At 43.2% G+C, this 20,586-nt stretch overlaps 2 protein-coding genes across 3 annotated transcripts in view; both read right to left on the reverse strand.

Moving 5' to 3' along the window:
* The window catches only part of LOC124015216 (GEM-interacting protein-like), a 46,312-nt gene extending 36,080 nt beyond the window's left edge, over positions 1-10,232 (reverse strand). For both annotated transcript variants that reach the window (XM_046330260.1, XM_046330262.1), the window contains exons 1-2: positions 9,455-10,232; positions 9,038-9,294 (exon numbers count right to left, since the gene is read on the reverse strand). In XM_046330260.1, the coding sequence (XP_046186216.1) occupies positions 9,038-9,257 (220 nt within the window). In that variant the 5' untranslated portion in view covers positions 9,258-9,294; positions 9,455-10,232. The remainder of the gene's footprint in view (positions 1-9,037; positions 9,295-9,454) is intronic.
* Positions 10,233-10,360: 128 nt separating this feature from the next.
* The window catches only part of LOC124015217 (procollagen galactosyltransferase 1-like), a 31,440-nt gene continuing 21,214 nt past the window's right edge, over positions 10,361-20,586 (reverse strand). The window contains exons 2-12 of the mRNA XM_046330263.1: positions 19,418-19,528; positions 18,263-18,380; positions 17,323-17,457; positions 16,980-17,184; positions 16,007-16,126; positions 15,654-15,730; positions 15,007-15,113; positions 14,623-14,755; positions 13,607-13,734; positions 13,103-13,309; positions 10,361-12,788 (exon numbers count right to left, since the gene is read on the reverse strand). Coding sequence (XP_046186219.1) covers positions 12,518-12,788; positions 13,103-13,309; positions 13,607-13,734; positions 14,623-14,755; positions 15,007-15,113; positions 15,654-15,730; positions 16,007-16,126; positions 16,980-17,184; positions 17,323-17,457; positions 18,263-18,380; positions 19,418-19,528 — 1,612 coding nt within the window. The 3' untranslated portion in view covers positions 10,361-12,517. The remainder of the gene's footprint in view (positions 12,789-13,102; positions 13,310-13,606; positions 13,735-14,622; positions 14,756-15,006; positions 15,114-15,653; positions 15,731-16,006; positions 16,127-16,979; positions 17,185-17,322; positions 17,458-18,262; positions 18,381-19,417; positions 19,529-20,586) is intronic.

Genomic DNA, 20,586 nt, shown 5'->3' on the forward strand with positions numbered 1-20,586 from the left:
AAAAGTCTGTCATTGACAGTGATGCAAATTAATACAAATAGTGGAATTATGCCATAACTGAATATATCATGCTAAACGAAGTTGTAATGATGTTATATAAATTCAACAAAAGACAATAATTTGTTAATTTGACAAATCTGTTGAAATCGCATTATGTATTAGACTTCAGAATTGCATTGGGGGCATACTTATTTCACTGTACCTATGGATTGTGGATCAATGACATTGGGTATCAGTCTACTCAGTGATACGCAGAGAACATTAGTGTTGTAGCTCTTATTGCGGGACTCTGAAACCAGTGAGAATTGAGCCACATTTATTGTACCAGTTACGCATTGTGTATTATACCACTATGTGTATTGAAGGCTCCCGAATGGGATCTCAGTGCAATATTTGAAGAATCTAAAACACTTTTTTGGCTAGTACATGATTCCACATGTGTTATTTCATAGTTTTGATGTCTTCACTATTATTCTACAATGTAGAAAATAGTAAAAAAATAAAGAAAAACCCTTGAATGAGTAGGTGGGTCCAAACTTTTGACCGGTACTGTATATATAATTTATGAGTCCAAAAATGGGATGTCTTAACTACAGATTGCCCCTTTACGTCAATCAAAAGTTTGCAAGTTTGAGCATGTGTCCATTAGGCCTATGGATAATTTTTATTTTATTTTTTATATCGGCATGAATGAGAAAGCCCCAGTTTTATTCCATAGGCTTGGATCTGCACTAGGCAGCTGTTGCAAGAACACATTTTTCACTGGCTGTCCACCGGTTTCAAAAATATGTTTTTTAACCTTTATTTAACTAGGCAAGTCATTTAAGAAAAATTATTATTTATAATGACGGCCTACCCCGGCCAAACCCTAACAATGCTGGGCCAATTGTGGGACTTCCAATCAGGGTCCCACAATTGGGAGATATCAATAATAAGTGATATCTGTATCGCCGTAGATTACACCACTACTGTCATCCTTACCTCGAAGCGTTTATTCAAGTTGGATCATCTTTGAATGCCGACAGCAGTCGCACCATTGGAAGATATACAGTTGAAGTCGGAAGTTAACATACACTTAGGTTGGAGTCATTAAAACTAATTTTCAACCACTCCACAAATGTATTGTTAACAAACTATAGTTTTGGCAAACTACTTTGTGCATGACACAAGTAATTTTTCAAGAAATTGTTTAGAGACAGATTATTTCACTGTATCACAATTCCAGTGGGTCAGAAGTTTAAATTACACTAAGTTGACTGTTCATTTAAACAGCTTGGAAAATTCCAGAAAATTATGTCATGGTGGCTTTAGAAGCTTCTGATAAATTATGTCAATTAGCCTGAGTCAAATGGAGGTGTACCTGTGGATATATTTCAAGACCTACCTTCAAACTCAGTGCCTCTTTGCTCAAGCAAAGCATCATGGGAAAAACAAAAGAAATCAACCAAGACCTAAAAAAAAATTGTAGACCTCCACAAGTCTGGTTCATCCTTGGGAGCAATTTCCAAATGCCTGAAGGTACCACTTTCATCTGTACAAACAATAGTTGGCAAGTATAAACACCATTGGACCACGCAGCCGTCATACAGCTCAGGAAGGAGGTGCATTCTGTCTCCTAGAGATGAACATAATTTGGTGCGAAAAGCACAAATCAATCCCAGAACAGCAGCAAAAACCAGACTATGGTTTGCAACTGCAGATGGGGACAAAGATCGTACTTAAAAAAAAAATGTCCTCTGGTCTGATGAAACAGAACTGTTGGCCATAACGACTATCATTATGTTTGGAGGAAAAAGGGGGAAGCTTGCAAGCCGAAGAACACCATCCCAACAGTGAAGCACGGGGGTGGCAGCATCATGTTGTGGGGGTGCTTTGCTGCAGGAGGGACTGGTGATCTTCACAAAATAGATGGCATCATGAGGCAGGAAAATTATGTGGATATATTGAAGCAACATCTCAAGACATGAGTCAGGAAGTTAAAGCTTGGTTGCAAATGGGTCTTCCAAATGGACAATGACCCCAAGCATACTTCCAAAGTTGTGGCAAAGTGGCTTAAGGACAAGTCAAGGTATTGGAGTGGCCATCACAAAGCTCTGACCTCAATCCTATAGAACACTTGACTGCAGTTTCTACTGGTCGTTGTTTTCAGGCTGATTGTATTGGTGCTAGCTAGCTACCAAGCTAAAGCTAGCTACCCCAGAAGTTGCGATCAAACCAATGATGCTTTATTACGAACGCGGTATTGTAAACACATCGTACGTGGCCGGTGTTTGCAGACTTTTTTTGTACAGCTTTGATAGTGCTACTGATAGTAGTGGTGGCACTTGGCTTGCACGGGCAAATTCAGAACACACAACATTCTATAATAGAACTGTGTTATGTGACGTGTCAAATGAAAAGCTTATTTAACGTGTCAAATTTTATTATACCATTATTTGTCAAGGTAGGCTAGTTGAGAGCAAGTTCTCATTTACAGCTGCGACCTGGCCAAGATAAAGCAAAGCAGTTCGATACATACAACAACAGAGTTACACATGGAATAAACAAACATACAGTCAATAATACAATAGAGAAAGTCTATATAAAGTGTGTGCAAACGAGGTAGGATAAGGAGGTTGATGCAATAAATAGGTCATAGCAGCAAAATTATTACAGTATGGCAAATTAAACACTGGGGTGATAGATGTGCAGAAGATGAGTGCAAGTACTGGGGTGCAAAGGAGCAAAATAAATGACAATATGGTGTTGAGATAGTTGGATGGGCTATTTACAGATTGGCTATGTACAGGTGCATTGATCTGTGAGCTGCTCTGACAGCTGGTGCTTAAAGCTAGTGAGGGAGATATGGGTCTCCAGCTTCAGTGATTTTTGCAGTTTGTTCCAGTCATTTGCAGCAGAGAACTGGAAGGAAATGCGGCCGAAGGAGGAATTGGCTTTGGGGGTGACCAGTGAAATATACCTGCTGGAGCGCGTGCCAAACCCACTGGCTCCCACCGCCACCCGGGTGGGTGCTGCTATGGTGACCAGTGAGCTGAGATAAGGCGGGGCTTTACCTAGCAACGACTTATAGATGACCTGGAGCCAGTGGGTTTGGCGACGGATATGAAGCGAGGGCCGGCCAACGAGAGTACAGTGGTCACAGTGGTGGGTAGTATATGGGGCTTTGGTGACAAAACAATGGCACTGTGATAGACTGCATCCAATTTATTGAGTAGGGTATTGGAGGCTATTTTGTAAATGACGTCGCCGAAGTCGAGGATCGGTAGGATAGTCAGTTTTACTAGGGTATGTTTGGCAGCATGAGTGAAGGATGCTTTCTTGCGAAATAGGACGCAGATTCTAGATGTCATTTTGGATTGGAGATACTTAATGTGAGTCTGGAAGGAGAGTTTACAGTCTAACCAGACACCTAGGTATTTGTAGTTGTCCACAAATTCTAAGTCAGAACCATCCAGAGTAGTGATGCTGGACGGGTGGGTAGGTGTGGGCAGCGATCGGTTGAAGAGCATGCATTTAGTTTTGCTTGTATTAAAGAGCAGTTGGAGGCCACGGAAGGAGAGTTGTATGGCATTGAAGCTCGTCTGGAGGTTAGTTAACACAGTGTCCAAAGGGCCAGAAGTATACAGAATGGTGTCGTCTGCGTAGAGGTGGATCAGAGAATCACCAGCAGCAAAAGCGTCATCATTGGTGTATACAGAGAAAAGTGTCGGCCTGAGGATTGAACCCTGTGGCACCCCCATAGAGACTGCCAGAGGTCCGGATTACAGGCCCACCGATTTGACACATTGAACTCTGTCAGAGAAATAGTTGGTGAACCAGGCTAGGCAGTCATTTGAGAAACCAAGGCTGTTGAGTCTGCCGATAAGAATATGGTGATTGACAGAATCGAAAGCCTTGGCCAGGTCGATGAATACAGCTGCATAGTATTGTCGTTAAGGACCTTGAGTGTGGCTGAGGTGCAGCAGGGACCAGCTCGGAAACCAGATTGCATAGCGGAGAAGGTACGGTGCGATTCGAAATGGTCGGTGATCTGTTTGTTAAAACTTGGCTTTCGAAGACCTTAGAAAGACAGGGTAGGATAGATATAGGTCTGTAGCAGTTTGTGTCTAGAGTGTCTCCTTTTTGAAGAGGGAGATGACCGCGGGGAGGCTTGGGCAAGTTACAGTGAGGGGTGCAGGGCTGTTGACCGGGGTCGGGGTAGCCAGGTCAAAAGCATGGCCAGCCATAGAAAAAAGTTTATTAAAATTCTCAATTATCGCAGATTTATCGGTGGTGACAGTGTTTCCTAGCCTCAGTGCAGTGGTCAGCTGGGAGGAGGTGCTCTTATTCTCCATGGACTTTACAGTGTCCCAGAACTTTTTGGAGTTAATGTTACAGGATGCAAATTTATGTTTGAAAAAGCTAGCCTTATCTTTCCTAACTCCCTCTGTATATTGGTTCCTAACTTCCCTGAAAAGTTGCACATTGCAGGGGCTAGTCAATGCTAATGCGGTACGCCACAGGATGTTTTTGTGCTGGTCAAGGGCAGTCAGGTCTGGAGTGAACCAAGAGCTATATCTGTTCCTGGTTCTACATTTTTTGAATATAGCATGCTTATTTAAGATGGGGAGTAAAGCACTTTTAAAGAACAACCAGGCATCCTCTACTGATGGAATGATGTCAATATCTTTCCAGGATACCCGGGCCAGGTCTATTAGAAAGGCCTGCTCGCTGAAATGTTTTAGGGAGAGTTTGACAGTAATGAGGGGTGGTTGCTTTACCACAGACCCATTATGGACGCAGGCAATGAGGCAGTGATCGCTGAGATCCTGGTTGAAGACAGCAGAGGTGTATTTGGAGGGCAGGTTGGTTAGGATGATATCTATGAGGGTGCCCGTGTTTACGGATTTGGGGTTGTACCTGGTGGGTTCATTGATAATTTGTGAGAGCATCAAGCTTAGATTGTAGGATGGCTGGGGTGTTAATTAAGCATGTCCCAGTTTAGGTCACCTAGCAGCACGAGCTCTGAAGAAAGATGGGGGCAATCAATTCGCATATGGTGTCCAGGGCACAACTGGGGGCAGAAGGTGATCTATAGCAAGCGGGCAAGAGACTTGTTTCTGGAGAGGTGGGTTTTTAAAAGTAGAAGCTCAAAGTGTTATTTGATACATCAAATAGTGTAAAGGCGTTCCATAATATGCAGACTGTGGTTACTACATGCCACACCCACTACATCCTGCGCCCACTACATGCCACACCCACTGCCACTGCCACTACATGCCACGCCCACTGCCATTTGGCCCACATTTCAGCACAGTAGGTGGCAGTGCAAAGTTGGATGCCAACTGACAAAAAAAACATAGAAGGAGGCTGCTAGCTAGCTAGGGGACAATGGTACACAGTGTCCGTCTTCACCCGCCTGCCGAGCACTGCTTTCCCACAGTTCTGTTAACATTACCTTGAGGGAAGATGTTAGCTAGTGTAGCTAGTGTAGCCAACCAACTCGCGTGTCACTGCCGTGTAGTGATTAACCTGGCCATAACATTAAAATAACCGTGAAAGCACTGCTGGACAGGCAGGGGCTTGTGTGCCAATGTCCTAGCTAGACAACAGCCTCAATGGCAGTGGGCACTAGTAATGATGAGTTGTTAGCGAACAAACTGCTTTTCTTGAACTAATCTTTTTGGTGAACGTGTCGGGAACTGAATTGCATCGGATAATTTGGCTCCCTGATAGGCCTACTGCTACTGCTTTTTGAGCTTAAAACAACATTTCTCTGCAGATAAATTACAAAATAATGATCTGAAGAGGGTTCATCCTCACTGCAAAAACAATCAATAGTGGGGAGAGCTGGGTCAATCTGTTCAACACTGTTTGAAGTGCCTAAAAAAAATAAAGTACAATTTTTTCCACCGTTTTAAGTTAGATTTTTAAGCATTTGACATGAGATGGTTCACCAAAAATATTTGGAATACTCAAGTTTGCAGACGACACAACAGTAGAATGGCTTGATTACCAACAATGACGAGACAGCCTACAGGGAGGAGGTGATGGCTCTGGGACTGTGGTGCCAGGAAAATAACCTCCCACTCAACGCCAACAAAACAAAGGAGATGCTCATGTACTTCAGGAAACAGCAGAAGGAGCTCCCCCTACCCAGATCGACAGGAGAGTGGAGAAGGTGGAACGTTTTAAATACCTCTGTGTACACATCACGGACAAACCGAAATGGTCCACCCACACAGACAGTGTAGTGAAGAAGGCACAACAGTGCCTCTTCAACCTCAGGAGGCTAAATAAATTTGTCTTGTCACCTAAAACCTTCACAAACTTTTACAGATGCACAATGGAGAGCATCCCGTTGGACTGTAATCACTACCTGGTACGGCAACTGCACCACCCACACCCGCAGGGCTCTCCAGAGGGTGGTGCGGTGTGCATAATGCATCACCGGGGGCAAACTACCTGCCCTCCAGGACACCTACAGCACCCGATGTCACAGAAATGCCAAAAAGATCATCAAGGACAACAACCACCCGAGCCACTGTTCACTTGCTTTCATCCAGAAGGCGAGGTCAGTACAGGTGCATCAAAGCTGGGACCGAGAGACTGAAGAACAGCTTCTTTCTCAAGGCCACTCATTCAAATAAATGGAACACTAGTCAGTTTAATAATGTTTACATATCTTGCATTACTCATCTCAAATGTATTCTATACTATTCAACTATATCTTAGTCTATGCCTCTCTGACATTGCTCATCCATATATTTATATATTAATAATTCCATTCCTATACTTAGATTTGTGTGTATAGGATATATGTTGTGAAATTGTTAGATATTACTTCTTAGATATTGCTGCACTGTCGGAACTAGAAGCACAAGCATTTCGCTACACCCGCAATAACATCTGCTAAACACGGGTATGTGACTAATAAATTTGATGCCCATCAAGAGTGGCCACGGCATATAGTAAGTGACGCGTAGTGGGCATAGCATGTAGTTTGTGTAATTATAATGTGATATTGTACCCCCTAGCTCGATTGTCTATTGTTTGTAATCTATGTATGCTTGTGTTCCCTCATGTGCTTTATGTATTGATTTGATATTAATAATAAAAAAAAAAAAAAAAAATATATATATATATATATTAAAGCCCAAAAAAAAAACTTTTTAAAAGACAATTTATGCTTGATCCAAAAATGTGGTTGGAGGCGCAATGATAGTGTGACGCATTTGCGGAGCCTCCGGAGATATACAGAGGCCAAATTGAGCTCTGTTCTGCATCACCGTGCACCACCCACATTTTTTTTACCAATGCGGAGGGCTCCATATACTGTTGAAGTCGGAGGTTTACATACACCTTAGCCAAATACATTTAAACTCCGTTTTTCACAATTCCTGACATTTAATCCTAGTAAAAATTCCCTGTTTAAGGTCAGTTAGGATCACCACTATATTATAAGAATGTAAAATGTTAGAATAATAGTAGAGGATGATGTCCTTTGTTGTCCTTAAGCCATTTTGCCACAACTTTGGAAGTATGCTTGGGGTCATTGTCCATTTGGAAGACCCATTTGCCACCTAGCTTTAACTTTCTGACTGATGTCATAAGATGTTGCTTCAATTTAATGTAATTTTCAATATAACATAATTTTCCTTCCTTATGAAGCAACCTATTTTGTGAAGTGCACCAGTCCCTCCTGCAGCAAAGCACCCCCACAACATGATGTTGCCATCCCTGTTCTTCACAGCTTAATTCAGACAGGTTTGAGGCAGAAATGGGGTTCAGCAGACGATGTCACATAAGTAATATTTGTTGAATGTTAAAGCAGCCAGTGGTAGCCGTGGAGGGGAGGATGGCTCATAATTGTCACTGTAAGAGAGTAAATGGAATGGTATCAAACAGCTTTGATACAATTAAATTCCAGCCATTATTAGGCTATGAGCCGTCCTCCCATCAGCAGCCTCCACTGATTGCAAAAGTAGCCAGACTGCTTTCAATGGTGTAAAGTACTTAAGTAAAAATACTTTAAAGTACTACTTAAGTCGTTTTTTACGGTATCTGTACTTTACTATTTATAGTTGAGAACTTTTTCAACTCAATTTGAAATTGTACTTTACATACTTAAGTATATTTAACCAAATACTTTTAGACTTTTACTCAAGTAGTATTTTACTGGGTGACTTTCACTTGAGTCATTTTCTGTTATGGTATCTTAACTTTTACTCAAGTATGACAATTGGGTACTTTTTCCACCACTGACTACTTTAGATCTATCCCATTACCCTTCGCAGGCGGAATCCGAAGCGCTATCTGATGTAGACAATGAAGCCATAGGCAGAATTTTACCGCAATCATGATTAGGTCGGTTGGCGTGAAATAAAACTTTTATTTTATCAGGGAGTCAAGGTCTCTTTTACAGATGAGCCCTGATTTACATAAATCACTGAAAATACACATCAATATAAATACAAAATGCAAGCAGAAAGAAAAACAGCCATAAAAAACAACACATTTATCAGTAATAAGGTCCTCAATCCGCTTTCTGAATTGCCCTAAATGCACCGTTGGCTACACATCGTGACGTGTTTCATTACGCCGTACGTCATCTTGCCTATTAACAATCCACAGATCATTGGGCAAGACTGCGTGAAGATGACGTACGGCGTAATGAAACACGTCACGATGTGTAGCCAATGGTGCATTATGCCGCGTTCGGGTGCAAGTTGGGACAAGGAAACTCACATTTCGGACTTGCTTGTTGAACGCGGGATGTGTATAATTACAACAAGTTAGCAAGTCTGACATTTCCGCGTTTCCTAGTTACGACTAGAACATGAACAAAGGTTAGTGTCAGACTCAGAGCGCACATAAACGTCCTTTTGTTTGTCCAAGAATGAATTTGGCTATGTGTGGTATGTCTTGGCAGACGCGAAAATCTTCAGATAACATGACAGAACTGCATAGTCATAGGCATATTCGTCTTGTCTGTAAATCATTAGACCTACAAAAGAAAAACATGTGTGAAAGGCGTAAATATGTTCCATTGACTTACCGCAACAGTCCTCAAAAAGCAGCCTTAGTTGTCTCAGACATTCCGCCACTGTGCGGAGTCTTGACACTGTCCATGTAACGTCGTAGTATTTAATCCTAAAAATACCAATACCGTCTTGACACGGGATAAGTGTGGTGTTCATTCCCGGTAAATGAGAATCATCCGCTCCCTGTTCAGTAGGCGTATGTTTTACCCCACGCCGCTGCTCCAACAAAGACATTTCTAGCTGTCTGATGCCATGTAGGCCCGCAACACAATATATAATAATAATATATGCCATTTAGCAGACGCTTTTATCCAAAGCGACTTACAGTCATGTGTGCATACATTCTACGTATGGGTGGTCCCGGGGATTGAACCCACTACCCTGGCGTTACAAGCGCCATGCTCTACCAACTGAGCTACAGAGGACCGCAAAACAATTAGGCTAACAAGCATTCAAATAGCCTAGCACAAAATGTGGTAGGCTATACATTTAATGCAATGTAGAACAAAAAACATTCAAAAAAATATAGCAATTTCCCACAGAGGTGTGTAATTGTCAGTTTGAATAGGCAGTGTCCTTTGAGCATCACTATAGCCTAGCCCAGAGTCCACTCAGCCGTTATCAGTTGTCTCATATCCGCCGACTGATTTCCTCAATCTCTTTGAGAAGTAAAACTGTGTCATAGAACAATCTTTTCAGGTCTATCAACTAGGGGTTTCCATCCCTACTTACAGTCTTGTTCCGCTAAGCATCTTGTCCGACCGCATTCCTATGTCGCAACATTATTGGCGTCAACTCAACCCTGGTTTTAATTGTTTTCGGAAGGATATAAATAACAGCAGGCGGCGTGACTGTCACGCAAGGGCATTTTTTTAAATGTTTGATTCATAAACCACTTGAAAATTACAGCTTTGGGGCACAATGCCTATCAAAGTAAAATTTTCGAGGGCCATCACACTGGGAGCAAAAGAGCAGATTTAAATGTCTTATTCCCATTTTGCAGGCAGTGATTTTTATTATTTAGAATTCCCTGACTGTAGGATTCAATTTTTAGTAACTTGTTGGTAAGTAGAAAGCATGGAAATCCCATAGTTATTTTGAATTCTGTTAGTTCGTTTACTGAGGAGTTATGGCACATGTAAAAAGGAACTGCAATTATTGCACAGAATATGAGGGGGATGGCAATGACACCCAACAACCCTATAATCACAAACAGTAACTTTGATAAGGTTTCAGTGGTGCAACATCTAGCCAATTTGGTCATGACATATCAATCTCAAAGTAAAGTGGAGAAATCTCTAATTTGACAATCTGGAGGAAAAGAGACTATAATTATATTTTTTTAAACAAAATATTTTATTATTTGGTATGAAGTTACAAAAACACTTATGACAGACAATGTAATCTCTTAGACTACTATGAGTTAATCTAAACTGAATCTTAATATCTCCCACCTAACAGCTAGAACCAATGCCTTGGAAGGCAGGGCTACAGCTAGAACCAACACATTGGGAGGTCCCCAGACCAGGAGTGTCAAACTTTTTTTTTTATCCTTTAAATTAATACCTAGACAACCAGGTGAGGGGAGTTCCTTCACCATGCCCTAGGCAAAATCAGGGACCTTAATTCATCAACCGAGTACAATGGAAGAGCTAAAACCCACAGACACTCGGCCCTCCCGTGTGGCTGCCAAACTCGGTCCTGGGGACCCCCCTGGGTGCACGTTTTTGTTTTTTGCAGCTGATTCAAATAATCAACTCAGCATCAAGCTTTAATTATTTGAATGTGCTGTTTAGTGCTAGGGCAAAAACCCTAGGAGGGCGGGGGCAGAGCCAAGTTTGGGAAACCATGCCCTAGGCAATTCCAGTCCTCGAGGTCCTGATTGGTGTCACAGTTTGCCCCAGCTAACACACCTGACTCCAATAATCACCTAAACAGTTTAGAATGCAATTTGATTAATCAGCTGTGTTTGCTGGGAAGGGGAAAAGTGTGACACCAATTAGGCCCCGAGGACTGGAGTTGCCCACCCCTGCTCCAGATGGACACTTCTTCTGACAGGCCAGCAATAAATAACTAAAAGATGAAAAGCATGACAATCCATTCAAGCTTTGTCTCTTATCTGTTAAACACAGGCTTCTATTTAACTGCTACACTACACGGTCCAAAGTGCTTCTGCTTTCAAACCTTAATTCCGAAGAGAGCGAGGTGGTGACGCATGCCGACCGACCAAGTTTGGATGTGGCTGGGACGAATCACATGGCTCCTCCTCGACCACAAAAGTGTGAGGCATCTACTGCGGTCGCTCCCGCCTGTGACCATCTGTTTGAAGACGACAAGCCAGTAGCCTGGAAACAGACCAGAGGTGGCAAGTGGGGGAAAGGAGTACTCCACTGCTATAAACAGCTCTACTGTATGTAACTCAATGGCCATGGACTGACAGGGAAGGCGGATAGGGGTGAATCCTAACGTCCACTTAAGTGAAATTTTTACTTATAGTGATGCATTGATGTCAATTAACAGATGAGGAAGATTTGACTTAAGTGGAAGTTAGGATTCTACCCATAGTTATAAACATTGGGAGCTGTTTTTTAATGAGGTGTACTCCAAAGCTATAAAGAGCACTACTGTAGCTCAATGGTTAGGGTCTGATAGGGAGGGCGGGTAGCCAAGTCATTCCTTTTGGGAGATGTTGCTTTTTAATTACTACTGTTTTGGTATTAATCTCATTTGTCATATGATAGGACTTTGAGCTCCGTGGTGAGGTTTTCGTAAAACTATGGGACTTGTTTGCGAAGCAGCACACACAACTTTCAAGCATAAATCTCTGATGACAACCAGGTGGGACCGGGTGTTAGTTCTAGCTATAGTTTTACAAATGGAAAAAGGTCCTCTTAAAGCTATCTCCAAAAAGCATGCAGATGCTTGTCTTTTCCAGTCCTTTCAGAAAGACTGCTACAGTTAACTGTTATAGTACATGCACACACGTTAATTGATTAACAATTAATAAATGAATTATTAATTCTAGAGGTGACAAGGTCTCAGGTCAGTTGTGAGATTTGGCATAATGAACTAGGCTATAAGGCACTTGAGGCATGGTGGTGACCAATCAGAAACAAAGTTCCAGTTCACAGGCCAATCACATCACTGAAATGTAATAGACAGTCCAACCAGATCACTGTTGACATACAGATCCCACCCCGTATTTGGGTCTTGTAAATGCAGAAAAAAAAGGTGAGTCCAACATATTTCAGAAATTAAAAAGGAAATGGAATCATTTTTTCCAAAATAATGCAACTAATCCCTTTAACTTGTAATCTTTGGTTAAAAAAGGAAACAAAAACAGGCGGCTACGTATACTATACGTCATGTTGCTGCAATGATGCAAAGAAACATGGGAAAAAAAACCCTAAGAACCATCACTCATGATGGTTCTTAGTCTTCAGCATCTCTTTCCATCGCCAATCCCATCCCCTTCCTCTCCACCCGTTCTCCTCTCATAGTTCATCCCGTGTGGCTGTGCTGTCCAGAGGTGACTGGAGTACGTCAGAGTTCTGGGCCTCGCTGCTGATCTCCGCCTGCTCCTGGGTCTTCCCCGAGCGGGCCCGGTCCCAGTCCGTACGCACCTTCTCGTTGTCCCACACCACAGAGGTCTCTGTGTCGCTGATGTAGCCCGAGTCTCCTGTGTAGTGAGTGGGGAACACTAGCAGGGGCTCGGCCGAGAAGGCCTTCAGGTCCCGCTCCTCAAAGTGCTCCATGTAGTCCGAGCTGGAGAGAGAGGTAAGAGAGAGGAGATAAAGATGTCCCAGGATACATTGAAAAGAGGAATGGGTGAATCTCAAGAATTTTCCTTGATTCCCTTTGTCTTCTCTCCTCGCTGCCTCCTTAAACTGTGAAGGGGAGCTTCGAGAAGAGAATATCTTTCTCCTCTCATGCTCCCTTAGTTTCCTGCAGACACTTTGAAAAGGAGGCGAGAAGAGAGGATTCAAGGAATCCAGGAAAATACTTTTGAGATTTACCCGGAGAGACAGGTGACAGAAAGACAAAGAGAGAAAGCGTGCGACAGAGAGAGGTAAACTTACACAGGGTGTTTATTGAACATGACAGGGAGGAACTCATCCACGGGTAATATCCTCTTCAACGGCTCTGCCCTCAGCAGCTTCTGGGCTCCTTGTAATGACATCATATAACCCAGCGTCCAATAGGAGTAGTCTGCCTCCACCAGGTTGTGTATATTGGGTACGGACTTCTCAGGGCGGTCCACCTGCATCCTCTTTCTGCCGATATAACTGGGAGGAGGAACAGTTGGGGAAGAGAAAGTTGAAGTTTACACCACATGGGAAGGGTAGACAGTAAGTGCGGAGTCAGCAAGCTAGAACGGGGGTGCTTAATTCTTAAAAAGGACAGCTAATATTACAATTAACACTTAAGAACTAACCAAATACTGTATCATATGTCTGAGAGATCGGCCAGCGACATCCCAAGGACCAATGCCTGTCCGCGGACCAGAGGTTGAAAATCACTGACCTAGAATAGAGGATATCCTGTGTGTATAGTGGATGATGTACAGTCTATGGAGCACTTACATCAGGTCCCAGTCTAGACCCTGGCTCTCCACTTCACTCATCAGGTTCATCAGGCGTCGCTTGAAGAAGACCTCGAAACGCAGATCGTCCTCGATCACCAGGGAACTCTTTAGACCCCGCTCTGAGATCTGAACACACACAGAGATAAAACAGTGACCCTCACATTCAGAGGACGCAAAACTTCTGTACACCATCTATACCTTAGTGACAGCCAGAGGTGTGTTCCAGGGTTGGGCTCAATTCAGAATTGGCTCCCAGTCAACTCATGAGTTGAAATTTGAATTGAATAGGCTACACCCCACAGGATGTTGAATTTGAGTGAAGTATAATTTAATTCAAAACAATACCAGTCAGTCATAGAACATGAGTTTCAATGATTCCCGACAGGTCACACTTCCAGATACCAAAGACTATATCACTAGAATAGCCAATTATATTTCCACCAACAATTGTATTTCTTTGGCTTCTTTTTGAAAGCCTCAGGGTCAACATGATGGTTAGTTAAACTAATACTTTGTGAAATATTGTATTTTCCCTAAATTGAACAAAGTTTCAGTGATTCATGAAATATAGGTTATTCACATACAGGTCAATGTTATTTTTCAATGTTATTTACATACAGGTTTTGATTTCCTTGACCATTCATTTTAAGAGTTTATCCTGCATGTTTGATGTTTTATGTGGAAGATGTACTGTAGAATAGAAGAGGCATTTGAATTTCATTGAATTCAATTTTATTTCCTTTCATTCAAATTTTAATTGCAATTTTGTATCCAGTTTACTACTTCATTCAAATTCAGTTCAAGAATTGATTTGGAGCATTCTCAATAGTATGATGAATTGAGCCCAACCCTAATGTATTCATTCGGAGAGAACACTGTAGCAAAATTTAAAACAAATAATTAAAATCTGTGTTCTTATTGGACAAGTTCAGGTACTACCTCGCCTGTTTCACACAGTTTCTAAAATGTTTCTCCCTACTGAACTCTACCCGGGCCTGCAGCTGCAGGGCTCACCTCTTTCCAGATGTTGTAGTGTGAGAGGAAGCAGCCCAGCTCTCCCTTGGTGAGGGGCCTACCGTGGTATGGGTCACTGTAGCCTGGTAGCATGTGGATCCCCAGGGCATTGATCTCACTGATGTTCATCGCTCTGAGTGGGAGAGAGGGAGGGGCAGGAGAGAGGGGGGTGAGGGAGAAAGAGACAAAGAGACACACACAATAGAGATGGAGAGAGAGATAAGGTGGCCATTTTGAGCGCTTGAAGACTTAGCGATATGACATCATAAACAGTGGGGCAACTTCTGCTGTGTGTGACGATGTCCCATCACTGAGTCTACCTTTATCTGTACAAGAAGTATATGACGGGCAAAGAGAAGAATGCCTTCAAAAAGGTCAACTTACTTGCCGTCTACCGCTTGAATGACCTTGCAGGCAATCTCTTGCTCGTACAGAGTCCTCAGCATGCGATCCCGCCGGTCGGTCCGTTTCTTTAAGTTGATCATGAACACCTGCACACACGCAATACATTGGCCTTACTGTACGGTAGTGAGAATACATGCAATACCACATGACACCCACAGAGGGAGACATCTAGAGCTGAAGGGTAGAAGAGACATTTTGAATTCTAGTGATAAATTCCAAAACGACAGCTACCCTTAGACACTCAAACAATTGGATAGGTGTATGGAATGTGGTGACAATTCAACCGAGCCTACCAGAAGACATGGTGAAGCAATTGCCTTATTGCTTAAACCCATTAGATCCTTACATCTTCAGGAGTGCCTAGGGCAGGGCTGACAATCTCATCTCATAGATGGCCCGAGTGTCTGCAGTTTTTTGTATTTTCATTTCAATTGTGTCCAATTAAGACCTAGACAACCACTTGAGGGGATTTCCTAACTAATCAGTGACCTTAATTGAGCAATCAAGTAGAAGGGAGGAGTGAAAACCTGCAGACACTCAGCCACCATAGAGTTTGACATTGTTGGCATAGGGGCTCAGGGTCAATAAGGAACAGCAAACATATTCTGAGCTGGCTCATATCCCACCTCATCAAAGCCCAGCTTATCTTGTATCTTTACGGGGGCCGGGATGTACTCCGAAGGCAGCACATGAGGGTTCCGCACTGTCGTGAGAAAGGAGAAAACTGATAAAGAACTCTCACATGCCAACCAGTAACATTAGTTAGAGAAAAACGAAAAGCTCCAACTTCCAGCTGTGTTCCGATATCCACACTGGCCGACTACTTAGAATGAAGCAATGTATTGAGCATCCATCCTAAGTGGTAACCCAGTGAGATGTCAAAAATACGTAATTTTAACCAGTTTTGCCCATTCAGATGCTTGTATGGACATTAAAGCCGACTACCTTTTGACCTGTGACAATATGACATAAGACTAACCATTGACCTCCAACAAGGAATGCAGGAAGCTGTCTGCTTCGTCTGTCAGGGAGTTGTGGGCTCGCAGTGGCACGGGGAAATACCCATACGTCTCTCTGTTACATAGGAACATCTGCACATCTGAGGAAGACGGAGGAAGAGTAGAGTGTAGAGGGAGAAGAGAAGTTTTTTTATTAATGACAAGGTTACTACAAACATTTACACCTATGCCTATTCACACTGCAAGTCTCACTACAGATTAGGTTCTTTGTGTCACACCTCAAAATATCAACCTTCAAAATTAGACACTTATTTATGCAATAGTATATTAAGATATCTTACACAAAGCATACCCTATGTCCATGAATGGAATTAGAAAAAACAGACTCGGAACTAACCACTGTCTGTTAAACCCCCAGGAATTTTGCAAAAAAAAACATGAGCAGTGATTCGCCCCTTAGATTTGAGAAATACGTTTCCTGAGGGGCGGGATGGGGGTGGGGCAGGGGTGAAAACTATGTAGTCGTAGCCTCAGCCTATTCACAAAGCACCTCGAGACCCGGAGAGCTGATCTAGAATCAGGTCCTCCCTGTCCATATAATCTTATTCATTACCGTCGTGGAAAACTCAGATCTAAAAAAAGGCAGCAATCCTGAATAACCACATTAGACATACCTGCCATGTGAACAAAATAACAACAGTAGGCCTACCTGACATGTGATCAAAATAACAACAGTAGGCCTACCTGCCATGATAACAGAATAACAGCAGTAAGCCTAGCTGCCATGTGAACAGAATAACAGCAGTAAGCCTAGCTGCCATTATAACAGAATAACAGCAGTAAGCCTAGCGGCCATGTGAACAGAATAACAGCAGTAAGCCTACTTGCCATGCGAGAGTAGAGGGCAAACACAATGAAGTGTACCAAATCATTATCATGCTGTATGTGAAAGCTACTAAACAGGATAAAAGCGGGAGAACACATTAACAGTACCTGCCATGTGAGCGGAGAAGGCAAAGACAATGATGTCATCGAAGGCCCAGCTGTACTCTGGGTGAGGGGGGTGGAAGGCCAACTGGCGTGACGCCTCCTTCCTCAAGTCAATCAGGAAGGTGGAGTGCACCATGGGAACCGCGAAGCATCCTTTACGCACCTGCTTTCTCATAGGGATGTAGGCAGGGGTGCGCTTATAGTAACCCTGGAGGAGGTAGAGGATACGATGAGTACTTCTGTTTCAATCAAGGTTATTGTGCTAACGCTTTAGTGCATGATTGCACGCAAAGTATCTGGGAGGACACGACCGCACGCGCACACACACACACAAATAGTAGCGTACCTGGGAGGTCATGCCACACCAGAAGTTGGAGTAGGCTGCACGGGACTCTAACATGGGAGCTACGATGGTCTTGTTCTCCTTGATGAGCTTCCACAGTACATTAGGATTGGTCAATAGGTTATCACAGTCCACCACCTAGACAGGAGAGAGTGGAAGAGTGTGTGTGTGTGTGTGTGGGTGGGTGTGTGGGTGGGTGTGTGTGTGTGTGTGTGATGGAAGGGGGAGTGGGAACAGTGAGACACTTCAAGCTTTTAACCACTTCAAGCTTTAAAAATCACTCTGCAACATCAACCCTCTCTAGTGACACTTTGAACAATGGATGTCATTGTAGCGGCAGCGTAAGTCCAGCCACCAGAATCCGTGTTAGAATGAGGTAGCATAGGCCACAGCCTTGGGTTCAAATAGTATTTGTTTTCATTCATAAACTTTAGCTGCTCTATTTTAACCCAGTTCTAATTGCACAACATTACTGAAGACAAAAGCCACATTTCAAAAACAAAACGACCTCATCTGTGTTTTCACTCTATCATAAAAAGTACACCCCTGAGTCCTGGACAATGTGTTCATGCTTAGGGGTGCAAGAATAGAACTCAAAGCTGTCATATTTAAGATTCTGGAAGGTTTGTTCCAGAATGGCAAATCGAAACACCAAGCCAGATGAATTGGTTTACTCTAAACCAGACGTTCTCTTATTGCGTTATTGTAAGGAGAAGTCTGCTCTCTGTAAAATAGGGCGGGTAGTCATGGAGAAAGACTTGACTGTATCCCAAATTGCACCCTATTCCCTACATAGTGCACGGCTTTTGACCAGGGCCAATCTGAGTCCAAAATGGTACCCTATTCCCTACACACTATGTAGGGAATAGGGTGCTGTTTATGATGCCCCCTGTTTATCTGTAAAAGAGGGTGGGGTCGTCATGGAGACTGGAGAAAGAAGTACCATGAAGTAGTCTGCCCACATTTCTCTTGCGGAGTCCAGTGCTGCCTGCCGCAGCTTCATCACGTGTGCGTAGCGGAGGTTGGTCCACTGCTTCGGGCTGTCTGCATCCTGGTACTCTCTGAGGGACAACCGTAAACAAACAGGACATTCAGTACATCCTCTCTGGGAACAATTTACAGCAAGGTGCCTCTCCGTAACACTTTACATTAAGGTGCCTCTCCGTAACACTTTACATTAAGGTGCCTCTCCAGCAACACTTTACATTAAGGTGCTTCTCAGCAACACTTTAAAAAGGTGCTTCTCCGTAACACTTTAAAAAGGTGCCTCTCCGTAACACTTTAAAAAGGTGCCTCTCCGTAAGACTTTAAAAAGGTGCCTCTCCGTAACACTTTAAAAAGGTGCCTCTCCGTAACACTTTAAAAAGGTGCCTCTCCGTAACACTTTAAAAAGGTGCCTCTCCGTAACACTTTAAAAAGCTGCCTCTCCGTAACACTTTAAAAAGGTGCCTCTCCGTAACACTTTAAAAAGGTGCCTCTCCGTAACACTTTAAAAAAGTGCCTCTTAACAAAAAGGTGCCTCTCCGTAACACTTTAAAAAGGTGCCTCTCCGTAACACTTTAAAAAGGTGCCTCTCCGTAACACTTTAAAAAGGTGCCTCTCCGTAACACTTTAAGGTGCCTCTCCGTAACACTTTAAGGTGCCTCTCCGTAACACTTTAAGGTGCCTCTCCGTAACACTTTACATTAAGGTGCCTCTCCATAACACTTTACATTAAGGTGCCTCTCCATAACACTTTACATTAAGGTGCCTCTCCATAACACTTTACATTAAGGTGCCTCTCCGTAACACTTTACATTAAGGTGCCTCTCCGTAACACTTTAAAAAGGTGCCTCTCCGTAACACTTTACATTAAGGTGCCTATCCGTAACACTTTACATTAAGGTGCCTCTCTGTAACACTTTACATTAAGGTGTCTGTGAAGGAGGATGTTAAGTGTTTATACGTATTTTGTAGACAGTCAATTAGTAGTTTATAAATCACATATTAACCATCTAGAAATGACTTATAAATAAAGTGTTCCCTCTCCTGAATAAATGACACAGATACAGAAACAGATACACACACAGTTTATAAAGTGAAGATGAGAGGAACTCACGTGGGCTCCTCCTGCGGCCTCCACTCCACATAGTGGTAGAGTTTTTGGACCTTGACGAGCCAGTCACGCAGGATGGCTGTAGTGTTGTCCACATTGTGGTCCGTCGCTACCCTGCACAACACAGAGACAGAGGCACATTATTATTACAGACAGGATTCATTTGTTCCTTTTCTGGTCAACAGTGTAAGGGGTCATAAGCACACAGACACACGGATGTTTATAGGAGCAGTGGCATTGGAAGTAGACCTGAGTAAAGTACAGACAGTGACTGTGAAAGATCATATCAGGGCTCAGGTGACAGTACTTCAGTGTTCACTTCATTGTGGCCTATTGTCAGGAGCCATGGGATACTGACTCCAGCATTGAATGCCATACAAGCATGTCGTAAACCCATACCAAAGCAGCTCTAATATCCACCACCCATCCTTGCCGGTTTACTAAAAAACTGAAAATATACTAAATAAGCAAGAATGCTGGAGAAGTGAAACTTCATGGTTATTAGCTACTGAAAAGGACTGTGTGTGTGTTTGAGAGACGTCTTGTGCCAGACTGACAGTTTGTGTGCCTGATTCCATTCTGCTGAGGTTCCAACTGAAACCACATCTTTCGGTCTATGTGAATAGGAACTGGGAATCCTGTTACAACTAGAGAACGACTGATAAATCAGCCGAGCTGATATATACCCGCCGATATTGGCCTTTTTTAGTTTTTATTTTGTACTTTTCATCCCAATTTTGTGATATCCAATTGATAGTTACAGTCTTGTCCCATCGCTGCAACTCCCGTATGGACTTGGGAGAGTCGAAGGTCGAGAGCCATGCGTCCTACGAAACACGACCATGCCAAGCCGCACTGCTTCTTGACACACTGCTCCCTTAACCCGGAAGCCAGCCGCACCAATGTGTCAGAGGAAACACTGTACAGCTGGCGACCGAAGTCAGCGTGCAGACGCCGGCCGCCACAAGGAGTCGGTAGAGCGCGATTTGGGTCTCCCAGTCATGGCCTGCTGCGACACAGCCCGGGATGACTAGAGGTCAACTGATTAATCGGAATGGCCGAATAATTAGGGCCGATTTCAAGTTTTCATAACATTCGGTAATCAGCATTTTTGGACGCAGATTGTGGCCGATTACATTGCACTCCACGAGGAGACTGCGTGGCAGGCTGAC

Source organism: Oncorhynchus gorbuscha, linkage group LG26 (assembly GCF_021184085.1).
Source record: "Oncorhynchus gorbuscha isolate QuinsamMale2020 ecotype Even-year linkage group LG26, OgorEven_v1.0, whole genome shotgun sequence".
Classification (NCBI taxonomy): Eukaryota; Metazoa; Chordata; class Actinopteri; order Salmoniformes; family Salmonidae; genus Oncorhynchus; species Oncorhynchus gorbuscha.